General features: G+C 39.0%; 2 protein-coding genes across 11 annotated transcripts in view; one reads left to right on the top strand and one right to left on the bottom strand.

Moving 5' to 3' along the window:
* Window positions 1-15,420, bottom strand: part of RNF139 (ring finger protein 139) — a 56,661-nt gene that overhangs the window by 7,572 nt on the left and 33,669 nt on the right. Inside the window, exon 3 of one of the 3 annotated variants that reach the window (XM_035011901.1) lies at window positions 4,808-5,377. The exons of 1 other annotated variant lie outside the window; for it this stretch is intronic. In XM_035011901.1, coding sequence (XP_034867792.1) covers window positions 5,365-5,377 — 13 coding nt within the window. In that variant the 3' untranslated portion in view covers window positions 4,808-5,364. Of the gene's footprint in view, window positions 1-4,807; window positions 5,378-15,420 lie in introns of those variants that run through there. One more of the 3 variants, XM_035011899.1, reaches the window with a different exon arrangement.
* The window catches only part of TATDN1 (TatD DNase domain containing 1), a 43,005-nt gene that overhangs the window by 8,006 nt on the left and 19,579 nt on the right, over window positions 1-15,420 (top strand). Inside the window, exons 2-8 of one of the 8 annotated variants that reach the window (XM_035011903.1) lie at window positions 2,097-2,162; window positions 4,268-4,317; window positions 7,242-7,305; window positions 9,195-9,338; window positions 9,435-9,477; window positions 14,975-15,060; window positions 15,153-15,193. In XM_035011903.1, the coding sequence (XP_034867794.1) occupies window positions 2,097-2,162; window positions 4,268-4,317; window positions 7,242-7,305; window positions 9,195-9,338; window positions 9,435-9,477; window positions 14,975-15,060; window positions 15,153-15,193 (494 nt within the window). Of the gene's footprint in view, window positions 1-2,071; window positions 2,163-3,860; window positions 4,318-7,241; window positions 7,306-8,710; window positions 9,478-11,157; window positions 11,285-11,529; window positions 11,612-13,823; window positions 13,853-14,974; window positions 15,061-15,152; window positions 15,194-15,420 lie in introns of those variants that run through there. The other 7 variants (XM_035011902.1, XM_035011904.1, XM_035011906.1 and 4 more) reach the window with 7 other exon arrangements.

Genomic DNA, 15,420 nt, shown 5'->3' with positions numbered 1-15,420 from the left:
TGTGGTTAGTGTTTGTGTGTTAATAATCCTTTAAAGGGTACCGGTATGAATTCATCTCCTGCCCTCTATTGACATATATACTGTTGCTGAAATATCTTTCAAGTTTTCTGCATTGTGCCCTTCTTTTGTTTTTCCAAATGTCTGGACTACTCTCTCCAGCATCCCTTAGATCGTCCAAACTCCCATCCATCACCTCAAGTCTGTCTTCATGTGGAAGCAGCACAGCTTACTCAGGGCCAGAAATCAGGGTGAGAACATTACCAAGAGGAAGCTGAAAGTAAGCAGAAATAACGTAAGGGTTTGTAGGGAAGGCAAGTGCCCCCAACCATCATGAACTTGGAGATTCTCCTGGTGCTAAATGCTAAAGGGTGTGTATTTTAAATAAGGAAGGTATTATTATTTTTTAAAAAGATTTTGAGAGCGAGCAAGAGCACAAGTGGGGGGAGAGGCGGAGGGAGCGGGAGAAACAGACGCCCCGCTGAGCAGGGAGCCCAGTGCGGGGCTCGATCCCAGGACCCCGGGATCTCGCCTGGAGCCGATGGCAGACGCCCAACTGGCTGAGCCTCCCAGGTGCCCCATAAGGAAGGTATTATTAATTGCCCATGGCCAGTACAGTCTGACTTCACATCCTGTTATTCCCCTTGTACTCTGCAGCAGGATTTATCAAGAATGGCCCTTGATGTTGGCGGTCAGATAATCCCTTCTTGCGGGAAGTTATCCTGTTCATTATAAGATATTTAGCAGCATCCATGGCCTCAAGCCTGGATGCCAGTAACTCCCCTCAGTTGCGCCAACTAGAAATGAACATGGACATTGCTAAATGCTGTCCAAGGGGGGAGGTTAGGAGAGAGGGGCTGCAGAATTGCGCTCCACTGAGGACCACTGCTGTGTAGGCACAATGAATTTCTTTCTTCTCGTCTTCCAGATACTGTCGGTGCCTGCACGCGTCCATGTTGTAGAATGCCCTTTCCTTTTGTCATCTTGTAAGCTTTAGCTTTGTTCAAGATCCAGCTCTGCTGGGAGGCTTTTCTCGTCATGTTTGCCAGAACTGTTAATGCCCCCTTTGTGCTCCCAAGCACATAGTAATTATAGACTTAGCATGTATAGAGCTCCTACTATGGGGCAACCATTATGTTAGGTTTTAGGAATATAGCAATAAAGAAAAACATTCTTGCCTTGTGTTGCTTAGTCTAACATATTATATCACCAAGTATATTTGTAGTTCCCATAGAGACCATGAATTCCTGGAGGGCAGAGACCAAGTGTTGGGTCTTACTCCCTTCTGTATCCCCTAACTCCTTACATAGTAAGGACACAGGCTTGGTCTTCATAGTATTTGGTGAATAAAGAAATAATTTATTCTACTCTCTGCATCTCTCCTTACATTAACCCAGTTCAGGTTCTCCTCATTGTAAATATGAGCTCTTGTCTGTTTCCAAATGAGATCTGCGGACTCCATTTGCCCCCTTCAAATCCTACCTTCTGCAAAGACGCCAGAATGAGATGTCCAGAAGACAAACCTTAACGCCTCTGCTTAAAAGCCATCTGTGCTTCTGATTGCATCTGGTGTTTTAAAGACAGACCAATGTCTGTAACATAGCTGAGTCTGGACTTTTCTGGCCACTCACTTCCCTACATTTCTCTCCAGCTGAACAGCCTGTACCTCGCCACAGTCACTGCTCTTCCACACCCCAGACGCACCGCTCCCGCTTCCGCTCTCTGCAATTTTCCCCTCGTCCTCTGGGTAACTCTAACTTACCCTTTAAGATTCAGTTCAGGGATCCATTCTTTCTGGAAACTTCTGGGCCATCTACCAGACTAGGTTGGGTGTTCCTCATCTGTGTCCCACAGTGTCAGTGTCTACTTTAGAATTATTTCTTAACTGTTGATGGATCTGCCTTTCCAATTCTGCAGTGAGTTTCTTGCGAGCTAGAATTCTTACTCCTCTTTGTGTCCCAGGTGTCTATAGCACAGTAACTGACAAGTGGTCAGTTGTAGATTTTGTTTGAGTGAATGAAAAATTTCATAACAGGAACTTCTATTTAACATAGAAGTTTAAAATAGAAGCTCTTAATAATTATTTTTGCTTTCCACAGATATTGGTATCAACTTGACAGATCCTATGTTCAGAGGAATTTATAGGGGAGTTCAGAAGCATCAAGGTAAATGTTTCTTTTATTAAGATAGTTTCTCTAGGGGCACCTGGGTGGCTCAGTCGTTAAGCGTCTGCCTTTGGCTCAAATCATGATACCAGCGTCATGAGATCGAGTCCCGTGCCGGGCTCCCTGCTCCGCGGGAAGCCTGCTTCTCCCTCCCCCACTCCCCCTGCTTGTGTTCCCTCTCTCGCTGTATCTCTGTCAAATAAATAAAATCTTAAAAAAAAAAAAAAAGTTTCTCTATGAAGACAAGTTTTCTGCCTCGAGATCATGAGAAGCATAACCCACTTTACAATTGAAATATTAAAAGGATTTATTATGCATCTTGGATGCATATAGTTTAAAACTGTAAACCAAGTGAAATATACATACGCTACATGGGTAAATCACAACCATGAGCATTTATAAAGCACCTGTAATAACAGTGTTACCAAGGCCTCCTTCTCTGAGGAAGTTTATAATTTCGAATATAGAAATGCATAAAAGCCAAACAATGGTTGATGTTTAATTAGTCTTTTAAGCAATTGAACATGAGGGCACATAATTTAAAAATCACATGCAGTTGAACATCAAAATCACATTCAGTTGAACATCACTGTAATACCTAGTCTTTTGGAAATGTTTTCACCTGGGTGACAAAGTGGTAATGTGGTTAAGGAGTGGGCGCGCTGCTCTCCAGCTTCCCTGTCTTGCCTTCCCCCCCTTTCTTCCAAGTCCTGCTAGAGCCCAGATCCCTGCGGTGTAGGTGGGAATACACAGTAGTTTCTCAAAGATTGATGGAAAGCTTAGCCAAAAGCAAAATGGCTTCTATTTATCATATCAAGATCATTCGTGTATTTTGTCATCTGAGGTGAGGAAGCAGGAAGTGATGGTGACAACACGTTTTTGAAAGGAGAATTTCTCCAATAAACTGGTTTATGAATATTGCCTTAGAAAATTACTGTATTTGTTATGTAAATGCAAACAGGAAAATTTGGGTTTGTGGTCTGGGTGAAGAGGAATTACACATTTCTTTCAACAATTAAGTTAGAGCCAATTTCACTTGTGCTTCTAGGTGATACTAAGTGAAAGCTTCTCTAAATACTGGGAATGTGACATGCCACTTGAAAGAAGAAAGTTAAATGTTAGCTTTCATAAGCCTTACCTCAAAACTTACCTTTTCTACTGCATTTAGAAGTTTTGATAATGTCTTTGTTTTATAAGATGTTAGGTACTGCAGATGATTGAATAAATTATATTCTGATTGTCTTGCCGTTGTAGCACTTCCTAGATTTCATGCTTTGTGACTCTTACGTGTGTGTGTGTGAAATAAGCTTTATTATCATCAATATCAGTAGCACTCTGGTTTATAATATTTAGTGAAACTAGTTGTTAGAAGTTCACTAAATTGATAGTTTTTGTCTAAAATTTTATTGCTACTCTAGAAATAATTGAATTCTAACTAAATTTCCTGTGATAATTAAATATGAAATTAATAAGTGGGTTTTTATGATAGAATTGTTTGATTTTGCTGTTCCATTTACCTCAGGCCTCTTAAAGCTTAGCTTTCTATTGATCTCCCCAGAAAAGGTTGTTACTTAACAAGAAACTTTGGGGGAAGAGCAAAGAACTGTCAGAGAAAATAAAAATTATCCTTCCTCTGTGGGAATGGGAATTATAGAAATACAGCATTAACTGCAATTTACAAAGAGATGTTTTATCATGTTTTGGGAGGCATTACAGATATATTTTGAAAAGCCCTAGTAAAAATAACAATTTTAATGATTGTTTCATTTTTATTTAAAAAAATACAGTACCAACAAGTTTCAAACTTAAGGCAAGTAATTTAAATTGTAGTGAGCAAATTCACGTTTTGTTGGAACCCCCCGATTTTTGTCACTTTTCTCCCTTTTGGTCAACAGAATAAAATATAATTAAATGGATAACTAGTCATCTAGTTTGCCTCATATGGATTTCTTTTTTTTTTTTCCCTCGGGTGATTGCTGATTATTATAAGTACTCATCAAACTATTGATTTGGTAAATATAATTGTTTATGTATTTTTCTTTCAAGAAGGGATAAGTGAAATTTTTTATAACAAGTTTTCTTAATGTGGGGTTTGCTTTTTACAGATGACTTACAAGATGTAATAGAGAGAGCTGTCCGGATTGGTGTTAAAAAGGTAAATTTTTGTTAAGTTTTCTTAAAAATTAAATTTTGGTTAAGATACTGTAGAATAGAAGAGAAAGAGCCAATGCCACACTTGGCATTTTGGGATATGTATTGTCAACAAGTAATATTAGCAAGTAAATGAAGTAAAATACCAAACTTAAGTGAAACAGACCTCATGCTTGGATAGTTCTTTATGTGAGCAGAAATGTGGTAAATGGCAAAGTCTCTTTGAAAAAAAATTTTTACAACCTATCTGAATTACCAGGCTTCTCAAGATGCAACTCTTAAAAATAAATTTTGTAACATAACTTAGCATTTGTTAGAATTCAGTGGTCTTTTGTTAGAATTCATTGGTCATCAGAAAGACTTGTATCTGTGTATGGATATACCTTTTCAAATAACTGAGAAAACACTTTAATTTTTATAGTACTAATTTGATTATCAGGAAAATTCTGCTTTTTAGAGAGTTCTAAGCAAATGAACAGTAGCTCTGTGTCAAATTCTTTGAATAGATACTTCTTTTTAATTAGTATTTTTAAAAAATATCAAGGTAACCCACATATGCACACATAAAGTTAAGTTCCCCAGTGTGGTGTCCAGAGACTTGGTAGCTGCGGCTTCTGGTTGAATTACTTCCGTTGTAAGAGAGGACCCTGCTGGCTCCTGAGATCCGCAGTCCCAGCTCTACACTGTAGAGTCACTGCTCACAAGTAATAAAGGATAAAAGTTACAGCATTCACTTCTCATTATGCAGTCATTCTCTGCTTGGTAAATCACTTTATAAAATGCTTTTCTGCAGACTCTGAAATACCAAGCTCCTAAATTTTCATGTGTCAGCTGTGAGTAGTTTAATCTAACATTTGGAAACGTACACACACCGATGTAAGAATGACAGAAATGGAATTTACTCAGTCGTGGTTCCTAGTTGGAATCTAACTTAGTGTCTTGCAGTTAAGTTGTAGTGATGAAAAGCACAGTTATGGCCTCACACCGCTGGGTTCCAGCCCCAGCTTCATTCTTCAAAGCTTCGTAACATGGGCGCTTCTCTCTCTAGGCTTCAGTTTTCACATCTGTAATTCGAGAATGATAATAATGCCTAATTAAGGGAGTTGTTGTGAGAGTTAAATAAAGCTGGAGTGGAAAGCACTTGGTATTGTACCTGCGTAAACACCCTTTATTCTATCAGGTTTCTGGTGGAAGGCACCATGATCCTGATATCATTGTGACCTGCGAGAGGAAATTACGTTCTCTGGTCTTGTCCTTGCTTTTTCATCTATTTGGGAAAGTTATAATAGATAAAAGAGAGACTTGAATAGAAACTATTTTACAGAATAGAAATACTAGATCTGGGCACCTGGTCTTGTATTAAAGAATTAGGTAGTGTTAGTAAACAGTCAAGTTCTCCGAATATTTTTGTTAAGATATTATACCCTGTGTTTTACAAGCAGTTGAGGATTTAATAATGGCTGTGCGTTCCCTGAATTAGGTTCTCAGTGCCTATTATATTAGAAGTTTAGGTTGCTATATGAAAACATCTGTTCATCATTTGCACTTCCTCCTGTGTTTTGTGTGTTTTCTCTTTAGGCGCGTGCCTAGAAGGAATTCTTGATTTTTGGCTCAGTGAGGCGCTTGGAGTGAGATGCTTAAAAAAATCTACATCAGTGTGCTTAGTAAGTCCCTTCTTTAGAAGGGCACACACTTCAGCACTGCCTCAGTAGCTGGTCCCTTTAATACGGTTGTTCTGACCGCCGGTGGACCCTGAGGGCGCCTCTTTAGAAATGTGCTTTCTGCCAGGAGCCATGCATTTCCTTAAGAAGAATTCAAAATGCCTTAATCCAGTGATGGTCAAACTATTGGTCTCAAAACCCATTCACGTTCTTCAATATTCCTGAAGACCCCAAAGAGCTTTTCTTTATGTGGGTTTTATTTGCTAATATTGGACATTAGAACTAAGAAGAATGTAAAATATCTATTAACAGTAAACCATTATATAACATAGGTAGCATATTTTTATGAAAAATAAGTATTTTCCAAACAAAAAAAATGTGATGTGAGTGGAACTGTTTTATTTACTTATTTATTTTAAACATCTCTTGAATGTCTGGCTCTTAATAGAAGACTGCTGAACTTGGATATCTGTTTTTGCAGTCAGTCTGTTGTGATATTACACATCATGTAGCCTCTGGAATATCTCATTGCACACTTGGGGCCGGGTGAGAGTGAAAAAAAGGCAAAGAGCATCTTAGAATTATTATGAAAATAGTTTTGACCTCACATTCCTCCAGGGGTTCTGGGACCGCACTTGGAGAACTGTTGAATTAATAAACACTACTGAATCTCCAATTTAGATTAAAAGAATTCTTTTTTTTTTTTAAGATTTTTTATTTATTTATTTGACAGAGACACAGCGAGAGAGGGAACACAAGCAGGGAGAGTTGGAGAGGAGAAGCAGGCTTCCTACGGAGCAGGGAGCCCGATGTGGGGCTGGATCCCAGGACCCGGGGATCACGACCTGAGCCGAAGGCAGACGCTTAACGACTGAGCCACCCAGGCGCCTCAGATTAAAAGAACTCTAAATTTAGAAGTCTTTATTTTTTATTTATTTATTTATTTTTAGAAGTCTTTAGTTATTTGGTCTTTCATAATGTGATCTCTGTGCTTAAGGAGCTCTTGATCTAACAGGAAAAACAGACATGTGAATACATTTTAATGGGAAGGCGTGACAAATTCTGTGTTGTATGTATGCTTGTATGGAGAGGGGTAGTCAGGGACCACTCTAAATAGGTGATGACCTTTCAGCCAAATTTTAAAGGAAGGGTAAGTGTGTGACAGTCAAAGAGAGAAAAGCATTCTGGAAAAAAAGCAGCAGGAAGGCATGTTTGGGAAACTGTTGCTGATGCTCTATTCAAGTAGGCTTATTTCTTTCTATTTCAGTTTATGATTACAGGTGGAAATCTGCAGGACAGTAAAGAGGCACTGCATTTGGCACAAACAAATGGTATCCTCATATTACTTTTACCCCCTCCCCCCCAATATGAATTATTTTGAAGAAATCTTTCTAAAAACGGCCTCAGGTACAATACAATGGATTGTGACTGTAGAAATAACAGGAAAACAGACTGATTGCAATGGGACATGATTAAAATGCAAGAATTCTAAGTACCCACTGGTGTATCAGATGTGATTAAACCCTCTCTCTCACTGTACTTAACAATTATTTTAAGATTTCAGTTAATGAGAATTAAGTTCACTGGGTATACAGTTTAGCCTCACATATTTCTGATGTAAGATTTTTTATGTTGTAATGTGCTTAGATGTGAGTTGCTTTTTATTTGCATTTTTAAAACTTAAACTGTTAAGGGTCATTTATTAAATATTTATCACGTAGACCGTTGTTGTAAGGCCCTAGGAATGCAAGTAATAATAAATAATCTCTCGGCTCACTTTATGTTCATACATTTTGCATTTTATTTAAAATCTATGAAGTTTTGTAACTGGTTCCTAAGGAAATCCTAGTTACAGAAAACCTCTCCTTTATCTGGCATTCACTTTACCTAACTTATTTTGGTTTTGTGTTTTGGCATGCATGCTTCTTGTGCTAGACATTGAAGAATTAGGCATTCCATGTTATTTTTCAAAATACGGATTTACTTATTAAAAGTTATTTTTTATGGAAATCTTTCTAAAATGCATACTTCTCTTCAGGATCCACTGACACTTAGTGATTAAAAGTAGTCACCTTCCGAGATGCCTTTGGGGGTATAAGAATATGGCCTTCTGTACTTTTTAATCCCCAAAGAGATCTGCTTTTAAAAGTTCTTGAAGCTCTCCTTGTCAGCCCTCTTCACTCCTCCTCCCGTACGGTGTCCTCACTGCTTTAAAACCTCTGCCTCCTTTATATGTAAACACCTGCAGGAGAGGCTGAGGAAGGCTCCCCTCCTCTCCTGTGGGTTCAGGTGCAGGCCACTCAGAAGCCCTTTTTTTTTTAAAGATTTTATTTATTTGATAGAGAGAGACACAGCGAGAGAGGGAACACGAGCAGGGGGAGCAGGAGAAGGAGAAGCAGGCTTCCCGCCGAGCAGGGAGCCCGATGTGGGACTCGATCCCAGGACCCTGGGATCATGACCTGAGCCGAAGGCAGTCGCTTAACCGACTGAGCCACCCAGGCGCCCCTCAGAAGCCCTTTTTGACTTCATATTTGTGTTCCATACAATTACAGCTGTCAAGGTGTGGTCTCCAAATAAGTGAGCTTTATTTTTCATTAGAAAAACCAATCCCAGAGTGTCTGGGTCAGTCAGTTAAGCTTCTGTCTTTGGCTCAGGTCATGATCCTAGGGGTCCTGGGATTGAGCCCGGAGTGCTCCCCACTCAGTGGAGAGCCTGCTTCTCCCTCTCCCTCTGCCCCTCCCCCACCTTGTGCTCTCTTTCTTTTTCTCAAATAAGTAAATAAAATCTTAAAAAAAACCAAAAAAAACAAATCCCCCTTCCATCTCTTTAAGTCACCCTTTTTAAGGGGAAGAAATACATTTTGTTATATTAAATACATGAAAAAGACAGTGATGTGAATAGTGAATATAAAGGATATAATTAGATTATGACATTTCATTCTCCAAGAAATTGTTTCACTTTCTATTCTACAAGACTCAATAAATACCAAGCTTTGGAAAGTTGAATTAATTCTTTTTACAAATATGTTATGGCAATTTTCATATTCATGTCCTGCTTTGTTAAGGTGTTCCAAAAATTATATGATTGAACTTAATTCTTGTGGTTCAAATAGTTTATGGCTATTAAAAATTAACCAGTTGAACTTATTCTATCATTTTGCATATTAAATGTAATATGAAAAATATTTTGAAAATAATCCTAAGACATTATTTTGTGCTAGATATGTTTTTCAGTACAGTTGGATGTCATCCTACAAGATGTGATGAATTTGAAAAGAATGATCCTGATCTTTACTTAACGGAGTTGTTAAATCTTGCTGAAAACAATAAGGGGAAAGTTGTAGCAGTAGGGGAGTGTGGACTGGGTAAGTGCCAACCTAGCCCTGTTAGAGTGACTTTGAAAGTGATTTGTTCTGTATACGGTAATGCGTTGTTACTGGTTCTTTTTTTATCTTTTAAAGATTTCGACCGACTACAGTTCTGTCCCAAAGATACTCAGCTCAAGTAAGGAAATTTTTGACTTTCGTAATTATCATACAATCTTAAGTGATTTTTTTTAAATAGCTTTTATCTGTTCAGAATGTAGTTGGATTAAGCATCAGGATTTTTTGTTTTTCCCTTTGTATATCAAAAGTTAAGTGAAATGGAAGGGATGGAAGCATACAGTTCCTAACCGATTAACCATCTAACTTAATTTTAATGGTAGAAATAAGGGATGAGTTTTACGTGATGGAGACTTTCGTTGTTCTTTGCCTCATGAATGTATTCATGCATGAACCATTCCAGTGAAATGATTTAAATTCAGTTGGGGGCATGATTTAAGAGCCAAGGGTAAGAAATTATAGGATCAATCATCAAAGTAGGAAAAACCTCCTCTTGCTGGGCACTGGATATAGTCAACTTAGAATGTGAGGGTCTTTTCACAGGACCCATGTGGAGAGTGGTGGCGTCTCAGAAAATTCCAAAGTTCCCAACCCTTGTAGACTTCCTGCAACCCACTGCCTATACCTTTTAGTTGGAGCTCCTGTCAGCATATCGGTGGGTAGTGTGATAGGCCAAAAAGAAAAATTAGGTCATAGACTTAATTTAAGACATGAGCATTTTGTTGCGTTTCAAAAACAATGTATTAATTATCCAGGTGATAAAACAGTAGAATAAATCCTCTCAGAGCTGTTTAGTGATGTATGATGCTATGGTTTTCAGGGACATTCACATGATTACCAAGCAGGATTACTAAATCCTTAACATCTCTTGAATATCATTTATAGGTCACTCACCTTAAAAGTTCACATATTCACATTTAAATAGAAAAATAGGTTGTTTCTTAGGTTAAGCCCAGAGATCATAATTCCTCCACTTTAGATTCTGTTTTTGGCCAAGATGAATGTCATGACGCAAACAGACGGTGTAGGGTGTGACAATCAAGGGCAGTGGTAGAGTCCCTCAGGATTCCCTCCTCATGAGACTTTGATCCAGATGCATTCAAACTGATTCTAAAATGCAACCTGAATACTTTAAACTCGATTTCTTTTGTATCTAATGAAAATATTGAGAAATAAAAATTACTGCTCTGAGAATATTTCCACCATCACCTTAAGATCAGAACTTAAAACAGTATGTATAGCAGGGTATAGTTTATGCTTGAACACAGATACCAATTGCCCAGGTATTAATCTGTACTAGAGAGTTTAAACTCCATTCATTCAGTGAATGATTACCAAGTGCCTCCCCAGTGTAATACAAAGAATAGGCTTGGTTCTGATGCCTTTATAGACAAGAGAGGACATAAATAATTAAAATGGTTTGGAAAATGCTAACAAAAAGATGTATGACAGCAGGGGGAAGGACCTTCTGGGGGAGTCAGGGAAGGCTTTGCTAATAAGGTGAGGGGATGTGAGCTAGGTCTCTTCCAGAGTAGATAAAGCTAAGGACAAACTAAAGTATGGTATAAATTTTGAAAAGACGGGCAGTTCAATTTGAGATTTTTTTAAAATTATAAAACATCAAATGATTTAGTAAAAAAACACACCAGTAGGAATCCCATTTGGATTGATGTTAAGGAAACAACCCCCTCCTTCTGCCGATGCTCCCTCTTTTCCCCTAGCATATGCTCCCAGAGTGCAGCTCCCTCCCTGCACACAGGGTGCTCTGTACTTGTTTCAGCATTTTGCACATTGTCCTGGAATACGTTTATGTCACCCCTTCCCGTCCCACAGCAGACTAGTGTCGGAGTTCTCCGGAGGCACGTACCCAGCCTCACTCATGTTGTCGTACCCACAGCACCATGCACAGTACTCTCAGCGCACGGCAGGTACTCCGTAAATGTTCACAGAGTTCTTAATAAGGGGAAAAGGCTCTTTTTGATTCCTGGAGAGCAGCATGGATTGAAAAGCTTATAATTCAGCTTTTACTGTTGGATCTTTTCTTGGAAGAATTTAAATTTGGGGGCTGTTCTTTTATACCATCTGAGACAATTAACCAGTGTATGTTTTGTTGCTTTTTTTTTTTTAAGTAAAAATGCAGTCAGGAAAAAGATGTATCAGAAGAGAAAAATAGAAAATGGTGTGATGTGAGTAGGCAAGACAGAACTAATGGGCAGTAGACACAGTGGCTAAAAAATACTGTCTGAGACCTACTGGTAAGTAAAGGCAGTATGTAACTGTGCAAAGTGGTTCTCTTTAGAATCAACAGCTTTGGGTTTAAATCGTAACTGCCATTTGGTGGCTGTATGTCTCTGTAAATCTCCATTTCCTCATCATTAAAATGGGGCTAATACTGCCTACCTTTTTTAACACTTGGTATGTAAAGCCCATCGCAACATGTATATGCTCCAGAAATTGTGGCTGTGGGGGTAGTCTTAGAAATACTTTCATCCTGGGCGCTTGGGTGGCTCAGTTGGTTAAGTGACTGCCTTCAGCTCAGGTCATGATCCTGGAGTCCCTGGATCGAGTCCCGCATCAGGCTCCCTGCTCGGCAGGGAGTCTGCTTCTCCCTCTGACCCTCTCCCCTCTCATGTGCTCTCTTTCTCATTCTCGCTCTCTCAAATAATAAAATCTTTAAAAAAAAAAAAACAAAAACAAAACTTCCATCCTAAGGAAAATACAGACTCTTCTTTTTCCTTGGGGTCTTTGAAAAGATTTTTTAAAGAGCATGAAGACAAGGAAGAAGCCGGAGTTGCTAAGGAAAGGTTTTCCTTGAAGCATACGCTGTATTTTCAGTTTCTGCCCCGTGCTACATTCCCTTTCCTTGTTGCAAGTTCAGTGCTTAGTTCACTTGAGTTGGAGGAATTTGCTGTGGGATTTTCCTTGGGGCTTTAAAATGTTGATACTGGGCAGGTCTGTTTTGGAAAAAGAAATCCGACATCAGACAAGATTTCAAAATAACCGCCTGGGGATTTGGGGAACCTCAGAGATGAGAAAGTGAGGCTGTCCTTGCCATGGGCCAGTCCAGAGGCAGCCCTGCTCTGTGGATTAAGGTGCAGTGCTGTAAGGCTCTGGGTGTTTGGGAGTAGCCTCAGTCTGAATTACTAACAGCTACTCGGAAGCTGACCTTTTCAAGCCCTTGTCCTCAGTTATTGTTGACCCTAAAATGGAAGAAGCAGTAATACAATCAGAAGCAAATTACAGCTTCACTAAAATGAGCAAATCTAACTTCAACAGTGCTTTTCATATTTGAATTAAGAAAAAAATAAAAATAAAAAGAGAAATCTCTTGATAGGTGCCAGTTTCTGCTGCCCTGTAACTTACGCGATTTCTATTTACCATGGTGGGTTTTTCTCTTTAAAGACAACAGGTACTTAATGTCAAGCACTGGTTATCCTCAATTTAATTCATTAGGAGTAATTGGCCTCCTTAAGATACCTAGCTAGCTTGAGTGCATGGACCTTTCTTTTCTCATATGCAGAATTCCGGAGGCACGTTGCTTGAACATCTGTTACTTTCATAATTTTTACTTTTGCCTGCTGTGATAGGCTTATTCTCAAGGGGATCATTAGATTCCGTAAGTCTGTGGCTCGGTTGTGTGGCTTTGCACATAGAATTGTGTGTGAAAGAAATGATCCGTGTAGAGTGGGGAGCCGTAAAGCGGAGAGTGCGATGTGTAGCCAGAAGCCAGAGCCACGGTCAAGTTTACGTAATGACTGGAGCGCATTTCATTGCTGACATTTGAATTACTTTAGAGGTTATGGAAATAGTGACTTTTCTTTCAGTATTTCATTTCTATTTCCTACAGTCTGAAATTTCAGCACTTTGTTAACTAAAATTATTTTTGCTTATTCTAGCCCAGCAGAATCTGAAAAGGTGATTTAAAAGCCTAAACACTGGGTAATAAAGACAAAGACCACCAACATTATGAAAGCTATTTAAGAAGTACACTTATATTTCTGATTTTAAAATTTAGCGTTTTCAAGCGGACAAAGGGGTACTCCAGGAAAATGGTTGTCCTGTATTTCAGGGAGACAAGATAGAGGAATATATAGCAAGAGATTTAAATTAAACAGCGAGAAATTGTTCCCTAAAATTAAGGTGCCTAGAAGAGGTAAACTCCTGTAGGAAAATAAGACCCTTACTGTCTGTAACTCTTGGTTTCATTTGAACTGCATGACCATGAGTGGAGAATGAGTAAGCCCCGCGCTGAGTGAGAAGACCCGGAACACCCACCCCGTTATATCATCTGGCTATTGTCATTATGCTGTGCAACCAGAAAAGGCTTCTTAGAAATGTCACAACTTTGTCATTTTGGCTGGGACCTGGAATTAGAGCACTCAAGTTCTGGGTCCAAGTTTGTCATGTTGTGTTGTGATCTTGGATGAGGTCCTACATCCCCTGACACCAGCTTTTATCCTATTCTAGGGTTATTTTGTGGATCAGATGAGATAATGGTATGTGGCACTTGAAAAACCTTTTTATAAAGTACTCTCCAAACATTCACAGCTGCCATTTTATTTTTTTAAAGATTTTATTTATTTATTTGACAGAGAGGGGGAGAGGGAGAGAGAGCACAAGCAGGGGGAGTGGTAGGCAGAGGGAGAGGGAGAAGCAGGCTTTCCACTGAGCGAGGAGCCCGATGAAGGACTCGATCCCAAGACCCTGGGATCACGACCTGAGCTGAAGGCAGACGCTTAACCGACAACTACCCAGGTGCCCCACGGCTGCCATTTTATCATATCATTTTTATATCTTTGAAAAATAGTGTTTCAGTTTTTGTGCTACTTATATTTATTTAATAAATCCTTGTGTTTAGTGGTAGTAATTTCTTATATAACAGCACATGGAAAACACTGAGTATAAAGCCTTCCCTGGCCCCTTGCTGGAGCGAACTGACTTCCATTGATGGTGCTCAGCCAGCTCTCGGGGCAAGAAGCTGGTGGTGTATTCTTCACCTCCAACACATGCTGCAGGGAAGGGATCCCATGGGTGATGGGAGGGTGTCTGTTTCATTTGCTTGGGTTTGGTGGGAAAAGCTAGTTAAAATTACTTGAGGGGCACTTGGGTGGCTCATTCAGTTATGTGTCTGCCTTCAACTCAGGTCATGATCCCAGGGTTCTGGGATTGAGCCCTACATCAGGCTCCCTGCTTCTGCTAACTACCCTGCACCCCCCCCCCCCATGCTCTCTCTAGCTGTCTCTCTCTCAAATAAAATCTTTTTTTAAAAAAAGTAATTATTTGAGGGAACAGCTCCCATCACTGTAAACTTAAACATTATAGCTCTCTATTTCTAGTGATGAGTAGTAAAGTGCTACCTAATTTACCTAGCAGTTATAATGGAAAGCTAACCAACATTTTTGAAAATAACTTTGTAATCCCAGAAAATGAAGTATCCTTTTCTGGAAGTTGTTATAAAAAAGCCTTTGGCTAAGCCAGATGTGTTTTAAATGTCTGAGTTCATACTTCTATAATCTCAAAATAATAAAAGTTTTTTAACTTAAAAAAATATTTAACATAATTATTTTTCTCACGCTAAAGTAAAATTATCAAGGAAATTTTTTTTTGGTGTCCTACAGATATTTTGAAAAACAGTTTGAACTGGCAGAACAAACAAAATTACCAATGTTTCTTCACTGTAGGAACTCACATGCTGAATTTTTGGGTGAGTTAAAGCTGAAATCTCATTTAGGATTTAAGAATTTTACAGAAATCAAGCAAGGTGTTTGCCAACAGTTGTTTGTTTTTAATTCACAGACATAATGAAAAGAAACAGAGACCGGTGTGTGGGGGGAGTGGTAAGTAGAAGAGCTGTTTTTACTAGATGATGCCCAGAAGCTTCCTTGTTCCTCAGGTTGGCGAATTCAGGTATCAGCCGTAGATGTTCTTCACCCCCCCCCTTACTGAAGGACATACATTTACTATAGAATCTATGGACCAGATGTGATATATAAATCACACTGATTTAATTACATTTATTTTGTTCAAAGTACAAGAATGATAAAGAATTCGGTTCACAAGAAAA

Source organism: Mirounga leonina, unplaced genomic scaffold (genome assembly GCF_011800145.1).
Source record: "Mirounga leonina isolate KUSES-001 unplaced genomic scaffold, KU_Mleo_1.0 Mir_165, whole genome shotgun sequence".
NCBI lineage: Eukaryota > Metazoa > Chordata > Mammalia > Carnivora > Phocidae > Mirounga > Mirounga leonina.
The sequence above is the reverse complement of the archived record's forward strand: the minus strand, read 5'-3'. Positions and strand labels throughout refer to the sequence as shown.